Source organism: Ovis aries, chromosome 1, assembly GCF_016772045.2.
Source record: "Ovis aries strain OAR_USU_Benz2616 breed Rambouillet chromosome 1, ARS-UI_Ramb_v3.0, whole genome shotgun sequence".
NCBI lineage: Eukaryota > Metazoa > Chordata > Mammalia > Artiodactyla > Bovidae > Ovis > Ovis aries.
The window spans coordinates 253,579,887-253,594,638 of record NC_056054.1 but is presented as its reverse complement, the minus strand read 5'-3'; the positions used below and the strand labels follow the sequence as shown (position 1 = coordinate 253,594,638).

At 39.1% G+C, this 14,752-nt stretch overlaps 1 protein-coding gene across 2 annotated transcripts in view; it reads left to right on the top strand.

Moving 5' to 3' along the window:
- Positions 1-14,752, top strand: part of PCCB (propionyl-CoA carboxylase subunit beta) — a 94,734-nt gene that overhangs the window by 52,295 nt on the left and 27,687 nt on the right. For both annotated transcript variants that reach the window (XM_004003316.5, XM_060395507.1), the window contains exon 10: positions 8,484-8,607. In XM_004003316.5, the coding sequence (XP_004003365.2) occupies positions 8,484-8,607 (124 nt within the window). The remainder of the gene's footprint in view (positions 1-8,483; positions 8,608-14,752) is intronic.

The following is a 14,752-nucleotide window of genomic DNA, read 5'->3' as shown; positions in this document are numbered from 1 at the left end:
CTGGTCAACCACTTGTAAAAGAATGAAACTAGAACACTTTCTAACACCATACACAAAATTAAACTCAAAATGGATTAAAGATCTAAATGTAAGACCAGAAACTATAAAACTCCTAGAGGAAAACATAGGCAAAACACTCTGACGTAAATCATAGCAGGATCCTCTATGACCCATCTCCCAGAGTAATGGAAATAAAAGCAAAAATAAATAGATGGGATCTAATTAAGCTTAAAGGCTTTTACACAACAAAGGAAGCTATAAGCAAGTTGAAAAGACAGCCTTCACAATGGGAGAAAATAATAGCAAACGTAACAACTGACAAAGAATTAATCTCAAAAATATACAAGCTGCTCATGCAGCTCAATTCCAAATAAGTGACCCAATCAAAAATGGGCCAAAGAACTAAACAGACATTTCTCCACAGAAGACGTACAGATGGCTAACAAACACATGAAAAGATGCTCAGCATCTCTCATTATCAGAGAAATGTAGATCAGAACCACAGTGAGGTACCATCTCATGCTGGTCAGAATGGCTTCAATCATAAAGTCTACAAACAATAAATGCTGGAGAAAGTGCAGAGAAAAGGGAACCCTCTTACACTGTTGGTGGGAATGCAAACTAGTACAGCCACTATGGAGAACAGTATGGCGATTCCTTAAAAAACTGGAAACAGAACTGCCATACAACCCAGCAGTCCCACTGCTGGGCACACATGCTGAGGAAATCAGAATTAAAAGAGACACATGTACCCCAATGTTCATTGCAGCACTGTTTACAATAGCCAGGACAGGGAAACAACCTAAATGTCCATTGGCAGACAAATGGATAAGAAAGCTATGGCACATATACACAATGGAACGTTCAGTTCAGTTCAGTCACTCAGTCGTGTCCGACTCTTTGCGACCCCATGAATCACAGCACACCAGGCCTCCCTGTCCATCACCATCTCCTGGAATTCACTCAGACTCACGTCCATCAAGTCCATGATGCCATCCAGCCATCTCATCCTCTGTCGTCCCCTTCTCCTCTTGCCCCCAATCCCCCCCAGCATCAGAGTCTTTTCCAATGAGTCAACTCTTCACATGAGGTGGCCAAAGTACTGGAGTTTCAGCTTTAGTATCATTCCTTCCAAAGAAATCCCAGGGCTGATCTCCTTCTGAATGGACTGGTTGGATCTCCTTGCAGTCCAAGGGACTCTCAAGAGTCTTCTCCAACACCACAGTTCAAAAGCATCAATTCTTCAGCTCTCAGCCTTCTTCATAGTCCAACTCTCACATCCATACATGACTACTGGAAAAACCATAGCCTTGACTAGACGGACTTTAGTCAGCAAAGTAATGTCTCTGCTTTTGAATATGCTATCTAGGTTGGTCATAACTTTTCTTCCATTACTCAGCCATTAAAAAGAATGCATTTGAATCAGTTCTAATGAGGTGGATGAAACTGGAGCCAATTATACAGAGTGAAGTAAGTCAGAAAGAAAAACACCAATACAATATATTAATGTATATATGTGGAATTTAGAAAGATGGTAACAATAACCCTATATACGAGACAGCAAAAGAGACACAGATGTAAAGAACAGTCTTTTGGACTCTTTTGGGAGAAGGCAAGGGTGGGATGATTTGAGAGAATAGCATTGAAATATTTATATTACCATATGTGAAATAGATCGCCAGTCCAGGTTCGATGCATGAGACAGGGCGCTTAGGGCTGGTGCACTGGGATGACCCTGAGGGATGGGTGAGGAGGGGGGTGGAGGGGGGTTCAGGATGGGGGGACCCATGTACACCCATGGCTGATTCATGTCAATGTATGGCAGAAACCAGTACAGTATTGTAAAGTAATTAGTCTCTAATTAAATGAGTTAATTTTAAAAAAAGAAAAAATAAAAAAGTGCAAAGGAAATATAAGAAATTTCAAAATCACAAGAGGTGAGATGAACTGGACATTTTATTTGGAAAATACATTTTACCAAAAACTGACCCTCTTAGACGTAGAAAGCCTAAGTAGACCCAATTACATAGTAGTTGTTTCACAAAAATAGCAGCAGGCCTAGATAGTTTCATGTGGGAATTCTGTAAAACTTTCAAAGACCAAGGAGTGACAATGCTATATAAATTGTTTCAGAGACTAGACATTAAAGACACACACACACACACACACACCCTTTACAAATTCTTTTCATGAAGCAAGTATGGCATTGATACTTGAACCTGATGTAGAGTAGCAAAACATTTCAGATTGGCATCACTTACCATCACTTGGCAGGAATACCAAATAAATGTTAACAGATTCCAACACCGTGTTAATATATACCCTAAGGAAGTAGGATTTATTGGAATGCAGGGTTGGTTGTATAGAAAATCTATGCTGTACTCTGTTAAAAGATGGAAGAAAGATCATGTAGTTGTTTTCATAGATGCTGAGAAAAGCTTTTAAGAAAGTTCAACACCTAATACACACACGAGACTAGGAACTGATGGATATTTAACATGATAGACTTTAATATACACTTCTTCAAAACCAAGCATCTTACTTGATATGGAAATACTTACACTAAGATCTGGGATGCTGTCCATCTTCACTATTATTTAACATTATACTGGAGGTATCAGCCAATGCAGTTCAGCAAGAAAGTCAACTAGAGGCCAAAAGCTTTGGAAAGTTTAACCTATGCTTGTAGAGGAGATAATATGCTAAAGATGCTAGAGAATGTGTGATAAATAGAATAAATAGGGAACAGGATATAAAATTAACCTAGGAATAGTGTTCATATACACAAACAATAACCAATTGTATATGGTAGTGTAAAAACTCCTTTTACATAGCAGTAAAGATAGAACTGGACATGGAACAATGGATTCCTTTTCAAAACTGGAAAAGGTGTAGGTCAAGGCTAAATATTGTGACCCTGCTTATTTAACTTTCATTCAGAGTACATCCTGCGAAATGCTGGGCTGGATGAATCACAAGCTGGAATCAAGATTGCTGAGAAAAATATCAATAATCTAGATATGTAGATGATACCACTTTAATGGCAGAAAGAGAAGAGGAACTAAAGAGCCTCTTGATGAATGTGAAAGAGGAGAGTGAAAAAACTGGCTTAAAACCCAACATTTAAAAACCTAGGGTCACGGAATCTGGTCCCATCACTTCATGGCAAATAGATGGTGAAAAAGTGGAAACAGTTGCAGACTTTATTTTCTTGGGCTCCAAAATCAATGTGGACAGTGACTACAGCTATGAAATTAAAAGACGCTCCCTTCTTGGAAGAAAAGCAGTGACAAACCTAGGCAGTGTATTAAAAAGCAGAGATATTGCTTTGCCAACAAACGTCCGTCTAGTTGAAGTTATGGTTTTTCCAGTATTCATGAACGGATATGAGAGTTGGACTAAAGAAAGCTGAGCACCAAAGAATCAATGCTTTTGAATTGTCATGTTGCAGAAGACTCTTGAGAGTCCCTTAGACAGCTGGGAGATCAAGCCAGTCAATCCTAAAGGAAATCAACCTTGAATATTCACTGGAAGGACTGATAGTGAAGCTGAAGCTCTAGTACTTTTGGCTACTTGATGCAAAGAGCAGACTCATTGGAAAAGACCCTGATGCTGGGAAAGATTGAGGGCAGGAGGAGAAGGGAGCCACAGAGGATGAGATGGTTGGATGGCATCACCGACTCAATGGGCATGAGTTTGAGCAAACTCTGGGAGATAGTGAAGGGGAGCCTGGAGGCTGCAGTTCATGAAGTCGCAGAGTCGGACACGACTTCGCAACTGAACAACAACAAAGATAAAATATTTAGTAATAAACTTATAAGGCAAACTTTAAAACTTCTGAAAAACATGAATATAGGCTTAAACAAATGCAGACATCCCTTGTTCCTGGATATTGAGTTAATATAAAAATGTCAAAAGAGAAACTATGGCCATATCCTTTAGTAAAGAAAGTCACTCAGTCATGTCTGACTCTTTGCAACCCCATGGACTGTAGCCTACTAGGCTCTTCCGTCCGTGGGATTTTCCAGGCAAGAATACTGGAGTGGGTTGCCATTTCCTTCTCCAGGGGATCTTCCTGACCCAGGGACTGAACCTGGGTCTCCTGCATTGTGGCCAGATGCTTTACCATCTGAGCCACCAGGGAAGTCTTATTAAAGCATGCTATAGTTAAAACAGTGTAGTCTTGACACATAAATAATGGAATAGAAGAGAAAAACTAGAAGTTGATTCAAGTACATATAGAGTTCAGGCATATATGATAAAGCTGTTATGTCAAATTCTCAGGGCAAGATTAGCTTTTTAACGGTCCTAAAGAATTTGCTAGCAATTCAGTGGTTAGGACTCCACTCTGTCACTGCTGAGGGCCTGCATTCAGAAAAAGAAAATGGCCCTGCCCGCAAAATAATGGTGCTAGGTGACTGGATAGCTGGTTGCATGCTCAGTCTCTAAGGTGTATCCTACTCTTTGCAACCCTGCTGTAGCCCACCAAGCTCCTCTGTTCATAGTATTTCCCAGGCAAGAATACTGGAGGGTGTTGCCAGTTCCTTCTCCAGGAATTCTTCCTGACCCAGGTATCAAACTTGCATCTCTGCTTTGGCAGGTGGATTCTTTACCGCTGAACCACAAGGCAAGCCCAGATAGCTGGTTAAGAAAATATAAAATTATATTTTTAGTTCATACCATATACAAGAATAAACTACAAATAGATCAGAGAAGTAAATATAATAAGTGAACTGGTACTAAAAGAAATCATGGATCAGTTTCTCTAGGAGAAGATAAAGGATTTTGAACTGATTTAAAATGCAGTTTAAGTTAAAAAATTGATGAATTTGACTGTGTAAACATTTAAAAATTCGACTCCACATAGTAAAAAGTTTATACAGTTAAAAGACATCCAGGATTGGGACTTCCCTGGTGGTCCAGTGGCAAAGATTCCACACTCTCAATGCAGGGGACCAGAGTTCAATCCCTGGTCAGTGAACTAGATCCCCCATGCGGGAACTGAAGAGTTTGCATGCTGAAAGATCCTGCATGCCACAGCAAAGATCGGAGATCCTGCATGCTGCAGCTAGGAACCAGTGCAGCCAAATAATAATGTGAATATTAAAAAGACAATCAGGGATTCCTTAGTGGTCCATTGATTAGAACTCTGCTTCCACTGCAGAGGGCTGGAGTTCAGTCCTTGGTCAGGGAACTGAGATCCCACATGCCCTGAGGTGTGGCACAAAAGGAAAAAAAAAAAAAGACAACCAACAACCTGGGAGAAAATACTTGTGACGTACATCACAAATAAAGGACTGATAACTCTAAAATGTAAAGAACTTTTAAAAAAAGAGAACAAAGACAAAACTGATAAAAAGCAGGAAAAAATCATGAATAGATAGCTCACACACACACAAGATATGAAATGGACGTTAGACATCTTAGAAAGATGTTCAAGTTTACTCATAATGCTAGAAATGCAACTTAAAATTATATTCAATTGTTTCTCCTTTGTCAGATTGGCCAAAAACTAAAAACTTGGAAATACTTTCTGCGGTAAGTCTGTGGGGAGTAGACACTCTGATATATTGCTGGTAAGGGTTATGGTAATATCTGAGGTTTTGCCCTAGCAGTCCCACCTCTAGGGATTTACCTTGAAGATACACTTCCCACTATACAAAATTATAGATGAACAAGGTTACTACTGTTACATCATTATTTATGATTACAGAATATTCTAAGCAACTTGATTGTCAGTTTCACAATAATGTAAACAACACATAGGAGATTGATTGAATAAACTATGGTACATCCACACAGTGCAGTGCTATGCAGGAGTGAAAAAGAGTGAGGTAGAGCTGGAGAAGGCAATGGCACCCCACTCCAGTACTCTTGCCTGGAAAATCCCATGGACGGAGGAGCCTGCAGTCCATGGAGTCGCAAAGAGTCAGACACGACTGAGCGACTTCACTTTCACTTTTCACTTTCATGCATTGGAGAAGGAAGTGGCAACCCACTCCAGTGTTCTTGCCTGGAGAATCCCAGGGACGGCAGAGCCTGGTGGGCTGCCTTCTATAGGGTGGCACAGAGTTGGGCACGACTGAAGCGACTTAGCAGCAGCAGCAGAACCCTCTGAACTCATATGGAGTGATTCCCAGGATATATTAATTAAAGAAACCCAGAGTGCAAGAGAGAGTATTTCTCTAAGGTGGAAGGGGAATCAAAATGTTATAAATGTATCTACTCATTTCTGCAATACACACACAAATCATAAATCAGAAAATGATGACATTCATAACATGGTGAGTGGAAGAGATAGGGAATGACATTATTAAACTATGTTAATGTTTATATATTAAAAAATAAAATCAATACTGGTTGGTTAACCTTTGAAATAAAAACAAAAGAACATGACTGTGTATCAAGTGAATGACTTGAACACAGTATTTTGACTATATCTTTAGTGTAATGACAGAAATAAGGAAATACTGAATTGAAGTTGTATTTTCTGTGTGTGTATATTTGGCAGTCATATGAATTCTGAAACTATTTCATTTTTATTTGCAAATTGAATAAATGTTTTGAGGTTAATGGAGTTAGATTCCACTGTAGGAGAAAGAGATATGGAAAGGGAAGTACTAGAATGAACCCTGTAGTTGAACTAGAATGACGTTATCAGTGGAACTCCTGACTTTCATATTACTCACAGAAATGTGTATATGAGTGTGTCTGTGGCCTTCCTATCTCTTTGCTCTGGGATAGCTTCTTAGAAGTAATTATTTACTCCACCTCTCCATCCCAGGGACCTGGGCTTCTTGAAAAAATGGCTGTTTATATGTTTGGGGCAGGAAAAAAATATGGGGTGAACCTGAAAGTAAGGTAATTCCAGAATGTAGGGTAGTGCTCAAAGAACGATGGAGAAACATCAAAAGGGCATAGGATCTATCTTGAATGAGCTCTCACTGTCAAATATGGGAACATTTGAACATAAAATAATGTTGGTAAAGATTGTAATCCACATGATAAAATATAAATCTATAAATTCACACTGTGGATTTTCCATTAGTAAATGGGAAAGGCAAAGACATTTCTAACAGTAAAATGCCAAGTAATAAGTGGAGAAGGAAAACGGAGTTAGAGAAATCATTTGACAGTTATTGTAGCAGTAATTTGGGTTCCCTGGTGGCTCAGAGGTAACGGATCTGCTTGCCAGTGCTGGAGATGTGGGTTTAATCTCTGAGTTGGGAAGAGCCCCTGCAGGAGGGAATGGTAACCCACTCCAGCAGTCTCACCTGGGAAATCCTATGGGCAGAAGAGCCCGGTGGGCTGCAGTCCACAGGGTTGCATAGAGTCGGACATGACTGAAGTGCTCGAGCACTCAGCTGTGAATGCTAAGTAAACCTCCCGAGTAAAAACTTGATGAAGAATAGGGTTTTTACATAAGTTCAAAATACTTCCCCACAAAATACTAATTACAAGTGGAAAAATAGTGACTTTACAGGAGAGAAACCTGGCATATCTCACCACTATTAATGGCCAAATTGACTGTGCATGCCTTTTGATGTGATGCGCTTGAGAGGGTCACTTCTGTGATATTCTGCCAAAAATGCTTAGGCTGAAATTAAACATGAACAAACATGAAACCCAAATAACCGAATAACCGACCTGTAGTCTTCAAAGATGTTATGAACATGAAAGACAAAGATGGAGGAGAAAAATTTAAGGGAGGCTGAAGAGACATTAGCCTCGCTTAATAGCGAAGAGTCGGACACGACTGACCGACTTCACTTCTTCTTCACTTCAAAGAGACATTACCACTAAAAGTACCAGGTGACCAGACTTTTGTTGCTGTAAGAGATGTTATTGGAATCACTGACAACATGTGAATAAGATTTTATAATAGATGATATCTGTTAATATTAGCATCCTTATTTTGACAATGTCATTGAAGGTACATAGAAGACTGTCCTATTTTTAGGAGATAGACGCTTGGGTACTTAGAGGTAAAGAAGCAGCATGTCTGTAATTCTCAAAATTCAGAAAAAAAGATTGCTTGTATATACATACATAGTAGTAAATACATATACACACTTATATACTTGAGAGACTAAGAAAAGAGTAAGGTAGTTAGATAGGGAGAGGTAATGATAAAGCTTATATGGTAAAATGTTAATAACGGAATGTGGGTGAAGAATATTTAAATTTTTTGTACTATTCTGGAAATTGTTATGTATGTTTGAAATTATTTCAAAATAAGGTAAAAAATGTATTAAATATGCCAAGTTAAATAGAACCTTTAAAAAGAAGGGTGCACTCACTGATTTATCTTCCCCCAGCTGTGCACAAGGAGGAGGTACCACCTTTGCCCATTGTCCTGTTCACAGGGAGAACCTGTCCTAGGAGCAGCTGTCCTGCCTGTAAATCTGCAAATATCTGACTTCCTGTAATGTGGTTATATCTTGTTTATCATTTTGAGCTCAGGAGTGAATTTATCCCTGCAGGTTGTTGATGAGAGAGAATTTTTTGAGATCATGCCCAATTATGCCAAGAACATCGTTGTCGGTTTTGCAAGAATGAACGGGAGGACTGTTGGAATTGTTGGCAACCAACCTAAGGTGGCTTCAGGTAGGAGGGAAATGCTCTTTAGATATAGACCTAAATCGGGGTAGGGGAGCGGATGGGGGCCAGGGCTGCCTGTGCCCACAGTGCCTGTCTTCCTTTTCCTCAGTCAAGGCCTTCTATGGCCAGAAAAACTCAAATAGATGTTGCAAAAGCTCCTTTCTTTCTTAAATTCTCAAAATTAACTTACACTTCTGAAAATGCTTCTTCATGCTTCTCTAGTGTTTTAAATGTTTATGGATTACTTTTTAACTTTTAAGCTCTTTGCTTTTTCAGAGGTCTGCCTTCTGTCCATCTGGTTATGCTATGACTAACCTACTGAACTGTGAGCTCAATGAGGCCAGGGGTGTTGGTGTCTTATTCACAGTCTTATTGCTAGTGCCTTCAGGGGTGCCAGGTACAGAGTTATATGTGACAAGTTAACAGCATCCTGGTATGCACAATTTTCTGGTGAGATGGCCAAATTTGAATCCCAGCCAGGTGTTGGGGACTATTTCATGCTCATGCTCAGGGTGGGGCTGGGGACTCTGCTTACCACTTCCCTCCTTACTGTCTTCCTTCTTAGGTTTCCTTTGCATCCCTGTGTGGGATGCATACACCTTTCCTTTTTGACCCAGTCTCAATTTTTGTTTCTGCCATGGCAATTTCTCCTTGTCTTTAGAAAAGGGTTTGTAAAAATGTTTTTTATTGTGGTAAAATATATTAACATAAAATTTGCCATTTTAACCATTTTTTGTGTTAGTGAACTATGGTTGATTTACAATATTGTATTAGTTTCAGGTGTACACCAAAGTGATTCAGTTTTTATATACATGTATATGTGTGTGTGTGATATGTCAGTTCAGTTCAGTTGTTCATTCATGTCTGACTCTTTGTGACCCCATGGACTGTAGTACACTAAGCTTCCCTGTCCATCGCCAACTCCTGGAGTTTACCCAAGCTCATGTCCATCTAGTCGGTGATGCCATCCAGCCATCTCATCCTCTGTTGTCTCCTTCTCCTGCCACCTTCAATCTTTCCCAGCATCAGGGTCTTTTCCAGTGAGTCAGTTCTTTGCATCAGGTGGCCAAAGTATTGGAGTTTCAGCTTCAGCATCAGTCCTTCCAATGAATATTAGGACCAATTTCCTTTAGAATGGACTGGTTGGATCTCCTTGCAGTCCAAGGGACTCTCAAGAGTCTTCTCCAAAACCACAGTTAGAAAGCATCAATTCTTCGACACTCAGCTTTCATTTTAGTCATCCATACATGACTACTGGAAAAATCATAGCTTTGACTAGACGGACCTTTGTTGGCAAAGTAATGTCTCTGCTTTTTAATATGCTGTTCAGTTTGGTCATAGTTTTTCTCCCAAGGAGCAAGCGTCTTTTAATTTAATGGCTGCCGTCACCATCTTCAATGATTTTGGAGCCCAAGAAAATAGTCTGTCACTGTTTCCATTGTTTCCCCATCTATTTGCCATGAAGTGATGAGACTGGATGCCATGATCTTAGTTTTCTGAATGTTGAGTTTTAAGCCAACTTTTTCACTCTCCTCTTTCATTTTCATCAAGAGGCTTTTTAGTTCTTCATTTTCTGCCATAAGGTGGAGTCATCTGTGTATGTGAGGTTATTGATATTTCTTCTGGCAGTCTTGATTCCAGCTGTGCTTCATCCAGCCCAGCATTTCACATAATGTACTCTGCATATAAGTTAAATAACCAGGGTGACAATATACAGCTTTGACGTACTCCTTTTCCTATTTGGAACCAGTCTGTTGTTCCATGTCCAGTTCTCACTGTTGCTTCTTGACCTGCATACAGATTTCTCAAGAGGCAGGTCAGGTGGTCTGGTATTCCCATCTCTTGAAGAATTTGTTGTGATCTACATAGTCTAAGGCTTTGGGGTAGTCAATAAAGCAGAAATAGATGTTTTTCTGGAACTCTCTTGCTTTTTCTATGGTCCAATGGATGTTGGCAATTTGATCTCTGGTTCCTCTGCCTTTTCTAAATCCAGCTGGAACATTTGGAAGTTCATGGTTCACATACTGTTGAAGACTGGGTTGGGGAATTTTGAGCATTACTTTGCTAGTGTGTTAGGTGGGTGCAATTGTGTGGTAGTTTGAACATTCTTGGGCATTGCCTTTCTTTGGGATTGGAACGAAAACTGACCTTTTCCAGTCCTGTGGCCACTGCTGAGTTTTCCAAATTTGCTGGCATATTGAGTGGAGCACTTTCACAGCATCATCTTTTAGGATTTGAAGTAGCTCGGCTGGAATTCCATCACCCCCGCTAGCTTTGTTCATAGCAATGCTTCCTAAGGCCCACTGTGGTGAATGGAATTCACTAATGGTGAATGGAATTGTTTCCTCAATTTCTCTTTCTGTTTTCTCATTGTTAGTGTATAGGAATGCAAGGGATTTCTGTGTGTTAATTTTATATCCTGCAACTGTACTATAGTCATTGATAAGCTCTAGTAATTTTCTGGTAGAGTCTTTAGGGTTTTCTATGTAGAGGATCATGTCATCTGGAAACAGTGTGAGTTTTACTTCTTCTTTTCCATTCTGAACTCCTTTTATTTCTTTTTCTTCTCTGCTTGCTGTGGCTAAAACTTCCAAAATTATATTGAATAATAGTGGTGAGAGTGGGCACCCTTGTCTTGTTCCTGACTTTAGGGGAAATGCTTTCAATTTTTCACCATTGAGGATAATGTTTGCTGTTGGTTTATCACATATGGCTTTTATTATGTTGAGGTATGTTCATTCTATTCCTGCTCTCTGGAGGGTCTTTATCATAAATGGATGGTGAGTTTTGTCAAAGGCTTTCTCTGCATCTATTGAGATAATCATATGGTTTTTATCTTTCAGTTTGTTAATGTGGTGTATCACATTGATTTGCAGATATTGAAGAATCCTTGTATCCCTGGGATAAAGCCCACTTGGTCATGATGTATGATCTTTTTAATATGTTGTTGGATTCTGTTTGCTAGAATTTTTGTTAAGGATTTTTGCATCTATGCTCATCAGTGATATTGGCCTGTATGGTGGGTTTTTTTGTGTGTGTGACATCTCTGTCTGGTTTTGGTATTTGGATGATGGTGGCCTCATAGAATGAGTTTGGAAGTTTACCTTTCTCTGCAATTTTTTCTGGAAGAGTTTGAGTAGGATAGGTGTTAGCTCTTCTTTAAATTTTTGGTAGAATTCAGCTGTGAAGCTGTCTGGGCTTTTGTTTGCTGGAAGATTTCTGATTACAGTTTCTATTTCTGTGCTTGTGATGCATCTGTTAAGATTTTCTATTTATTTCTGGTTCAGTTTTGGAAAGTTATACTTTTCTTAGAATTTGTCCAGTTCTTCCAAGTTGTCCATTTTATTGGCATATAGTTGCTGACAGTAGTCTCTCATGAGACTTTGTATTTCTGTGCTGTCTGTTGTGATTTCTCCATTTTCATTTCTAATTTTGTTGATTTGATTCTTCTACCTTTTTTTCTTGATGAGTCTGGCTAATGGTTTGTCTATTTTATTTATCTTCTCAAAGAACCAGCTTTTAGCTTTGTTGATTTTTGCTATGGTCTCCTTTGTTCCTTTTTCATTTATTTCTGCCTTAATTTTTATGATTTCCTTCCTTCTACTAAGAAAGGGGTTCTTCATTTCTTCCTTTCTAGTTGCTTTAGGTGTAGAGTTAGGTTATTTATTTGACTTTTCTCTTGTTTCTTGAGGTAAGCTTTTATTACTGTGAACCTTCCCCTTAGCACTGCTTTTACTGAGTCCCATAGGTTTTGGGTTGTTGTTTCATTTCATTCGTTTCTATGCATATTTTGATTTTTTCTGTGATTTGCTCTTTATTCAGAAGCGTGTTGTTTAGACTCCATGAGTTTGTATTTTTAATAGTTTTTTCCCTATAGTTGACATTTAATCTTACCGCATTGTGATAGAAAAGATGCTTGAAATGATTTCAATTTTTCTGAATTTACCAAGGCGAGATTTATGGCTCAGGATGTGATCTATCCTGGAGAAGGTTCTGTGTGCACTTGAGAAAAAGGTGAAATTCATTGTTTTGGGGTGAAATGGCCTATAGATACCAATTATGTCTAACTGGCCCATTCTGTCATTTAAAGTTTGTGTTTCCTTGCTGATTTTCTGTTTAGTTGATCTATCCATAGGTGTGAGTGGGGTGTTAAAGTCTCCCACTATTATTGTGTTACTGTTAATTTCCCCTTTCATACTTGTTAGCATTTGCCTTACAATTGAGGTGCTCCTGTGTTGGGTGCATATATATTTATAATTGTTATATCTTCTTGGATTGACTCTTTGATCATTATGTGGTGTCCTTCTTTGTCTCATTCTATGGCCTTTATTTCAAGTCTATTATATCTGATATGAGTATTCCTACTCCTGCTTTTTTTGGTCTCCATTTGTGTGAAATATCTTTTTCCAGCCCTTAACTTTCAGTCTGTATGTGTCCCTTGTTTTGAGGTGGGTCTCTTGTAAACAGCATATATAGAGGTCTTGTTTTTCCATTTAGCCAGTCTTTGTCTTTTGGTTGGGGCATTCAACCCATTACATTTAAGGTGATTATTGATAAGTATGATCCTGTTGCCATTTACTTTGTTGTTTTGAGTTTGAGTTTATACCCTCTTTCTGTGTTTCCTGTCTAGAGAAAATCCTTTAGCATTTGTTGAAGAGCTGGTTTGGTGGTGCTGAATTCTTTCAGCTTTTGCTTGTCTGTAAAGCTTTTGATTTCTCCTTCATATCTGAATGAGATCCTTGCTGGGTATAGTAATCTGGGTTGTAGGTTTTTCTCTTTCATCACTTTAAGTATGTCCTGCCATGCCCTTCTGGCCTGAAGAGTTTCTATTGAAAGATCAGCTGTTATCCTTATGGGAATCACCTTGTGTGTTATTTATTGTTTTTCCCTCTCTGCTTTTAATATTTATTCTTTGTGTTTGATCTTCACTAATTTGATTAATATGTGTCTTGGGGTGTTGTGCCTTGGGTTTATCCTGTTTGGGACTCTCTTGGTTTCTTGGACTTGGGTGGCTATTTCCTTCCCTATTTTAGGGAAATTTTCAACTATTATCTCCTCAAGTATTTTCTCATGGCCTTTCTTTTTGTTGTCTTCTTCTGGGACTCCTATGATTTGAATGTTGGGGCATTTTACATTGTCCCAGAGGTCTCTGAGGTTGTCCTTATTTCTTTTAATTCTTTTTTATTTTTTCCTCTCTGCTTCATTTATTTCCACTCTATCTTCCACCTCACTTATCCTATCTTCTGCCTCTGTTATTCTACTGTTGGTTCCCTCCAGAGTGTTTCTGATCTCAGTTATTGCATTATTCATTATTGATTGACTTTTTTTTCCTTCTAGGTCCTTGTTAAACATTTCTTGCATCTTCTCAATCCTTGTCTCCAGGCTATCTGTAACTCCATTTTGTTTTCAAGATTTTGCATCATTTTTACTATCATTATTCTGAATTCTTTTTCAGGTAGACTCCCTATCTCCTCATCTTTTGTTTAGTTTGGTGGGCATTTATCATGTTTCTTTACCTAGTGAATATTTCTCTGCCTTTTCATCTTGTTTAGATAGCTGTGTTTGGGGTGACCTTTCTGTAAGTCTGTGGTTCCTCTTTATTTTGGAGGTTCTCCCCTGTGGGTGGGGTTGGATGAGTGGCTTGTCAAGGTTTACTGGTTAGGGAAGCTTGCCTCAGTGTTCTGGTGCGTGGAGCTGGATCTCTTCTCTCTGGAGTGTAATGAAAAGTCCAGTTGTGAGTTTTGAGGTGTCTGTGGGTTTTGTGTGACTTTGCGCAGCCTGTATATTAATGCTCAGGGCTATGTTCCTGCGTTACTGGAGAATTAGCGTGCTATGTCTTCCTCTGGAACTTGTTGGCTCTTGGGTGGAGCTTGGTTTCAGTGTAGGTATGGAGGCTTTTGGATGAGCTCTTGTCGATTAATGTTCCCTGGAGCCAGGAGTTTTCTGGTGTTCTCAAGTTTTGGATTTAAGCCTCCTGCCTCTTGTGTTCAGTCTTATTCTTACAGTAGCCTCAAGACTTCGCCATCAATACTGTACCGATGATAAAACATCAAGGTTAATGGAGGAAAGATTCTCCACTATGAGGGATATTCAGAGAGGTTCACAGAGTTACATGGAGAAGAGAAGAGGGAAGAGTGAGATAGAGGTGACC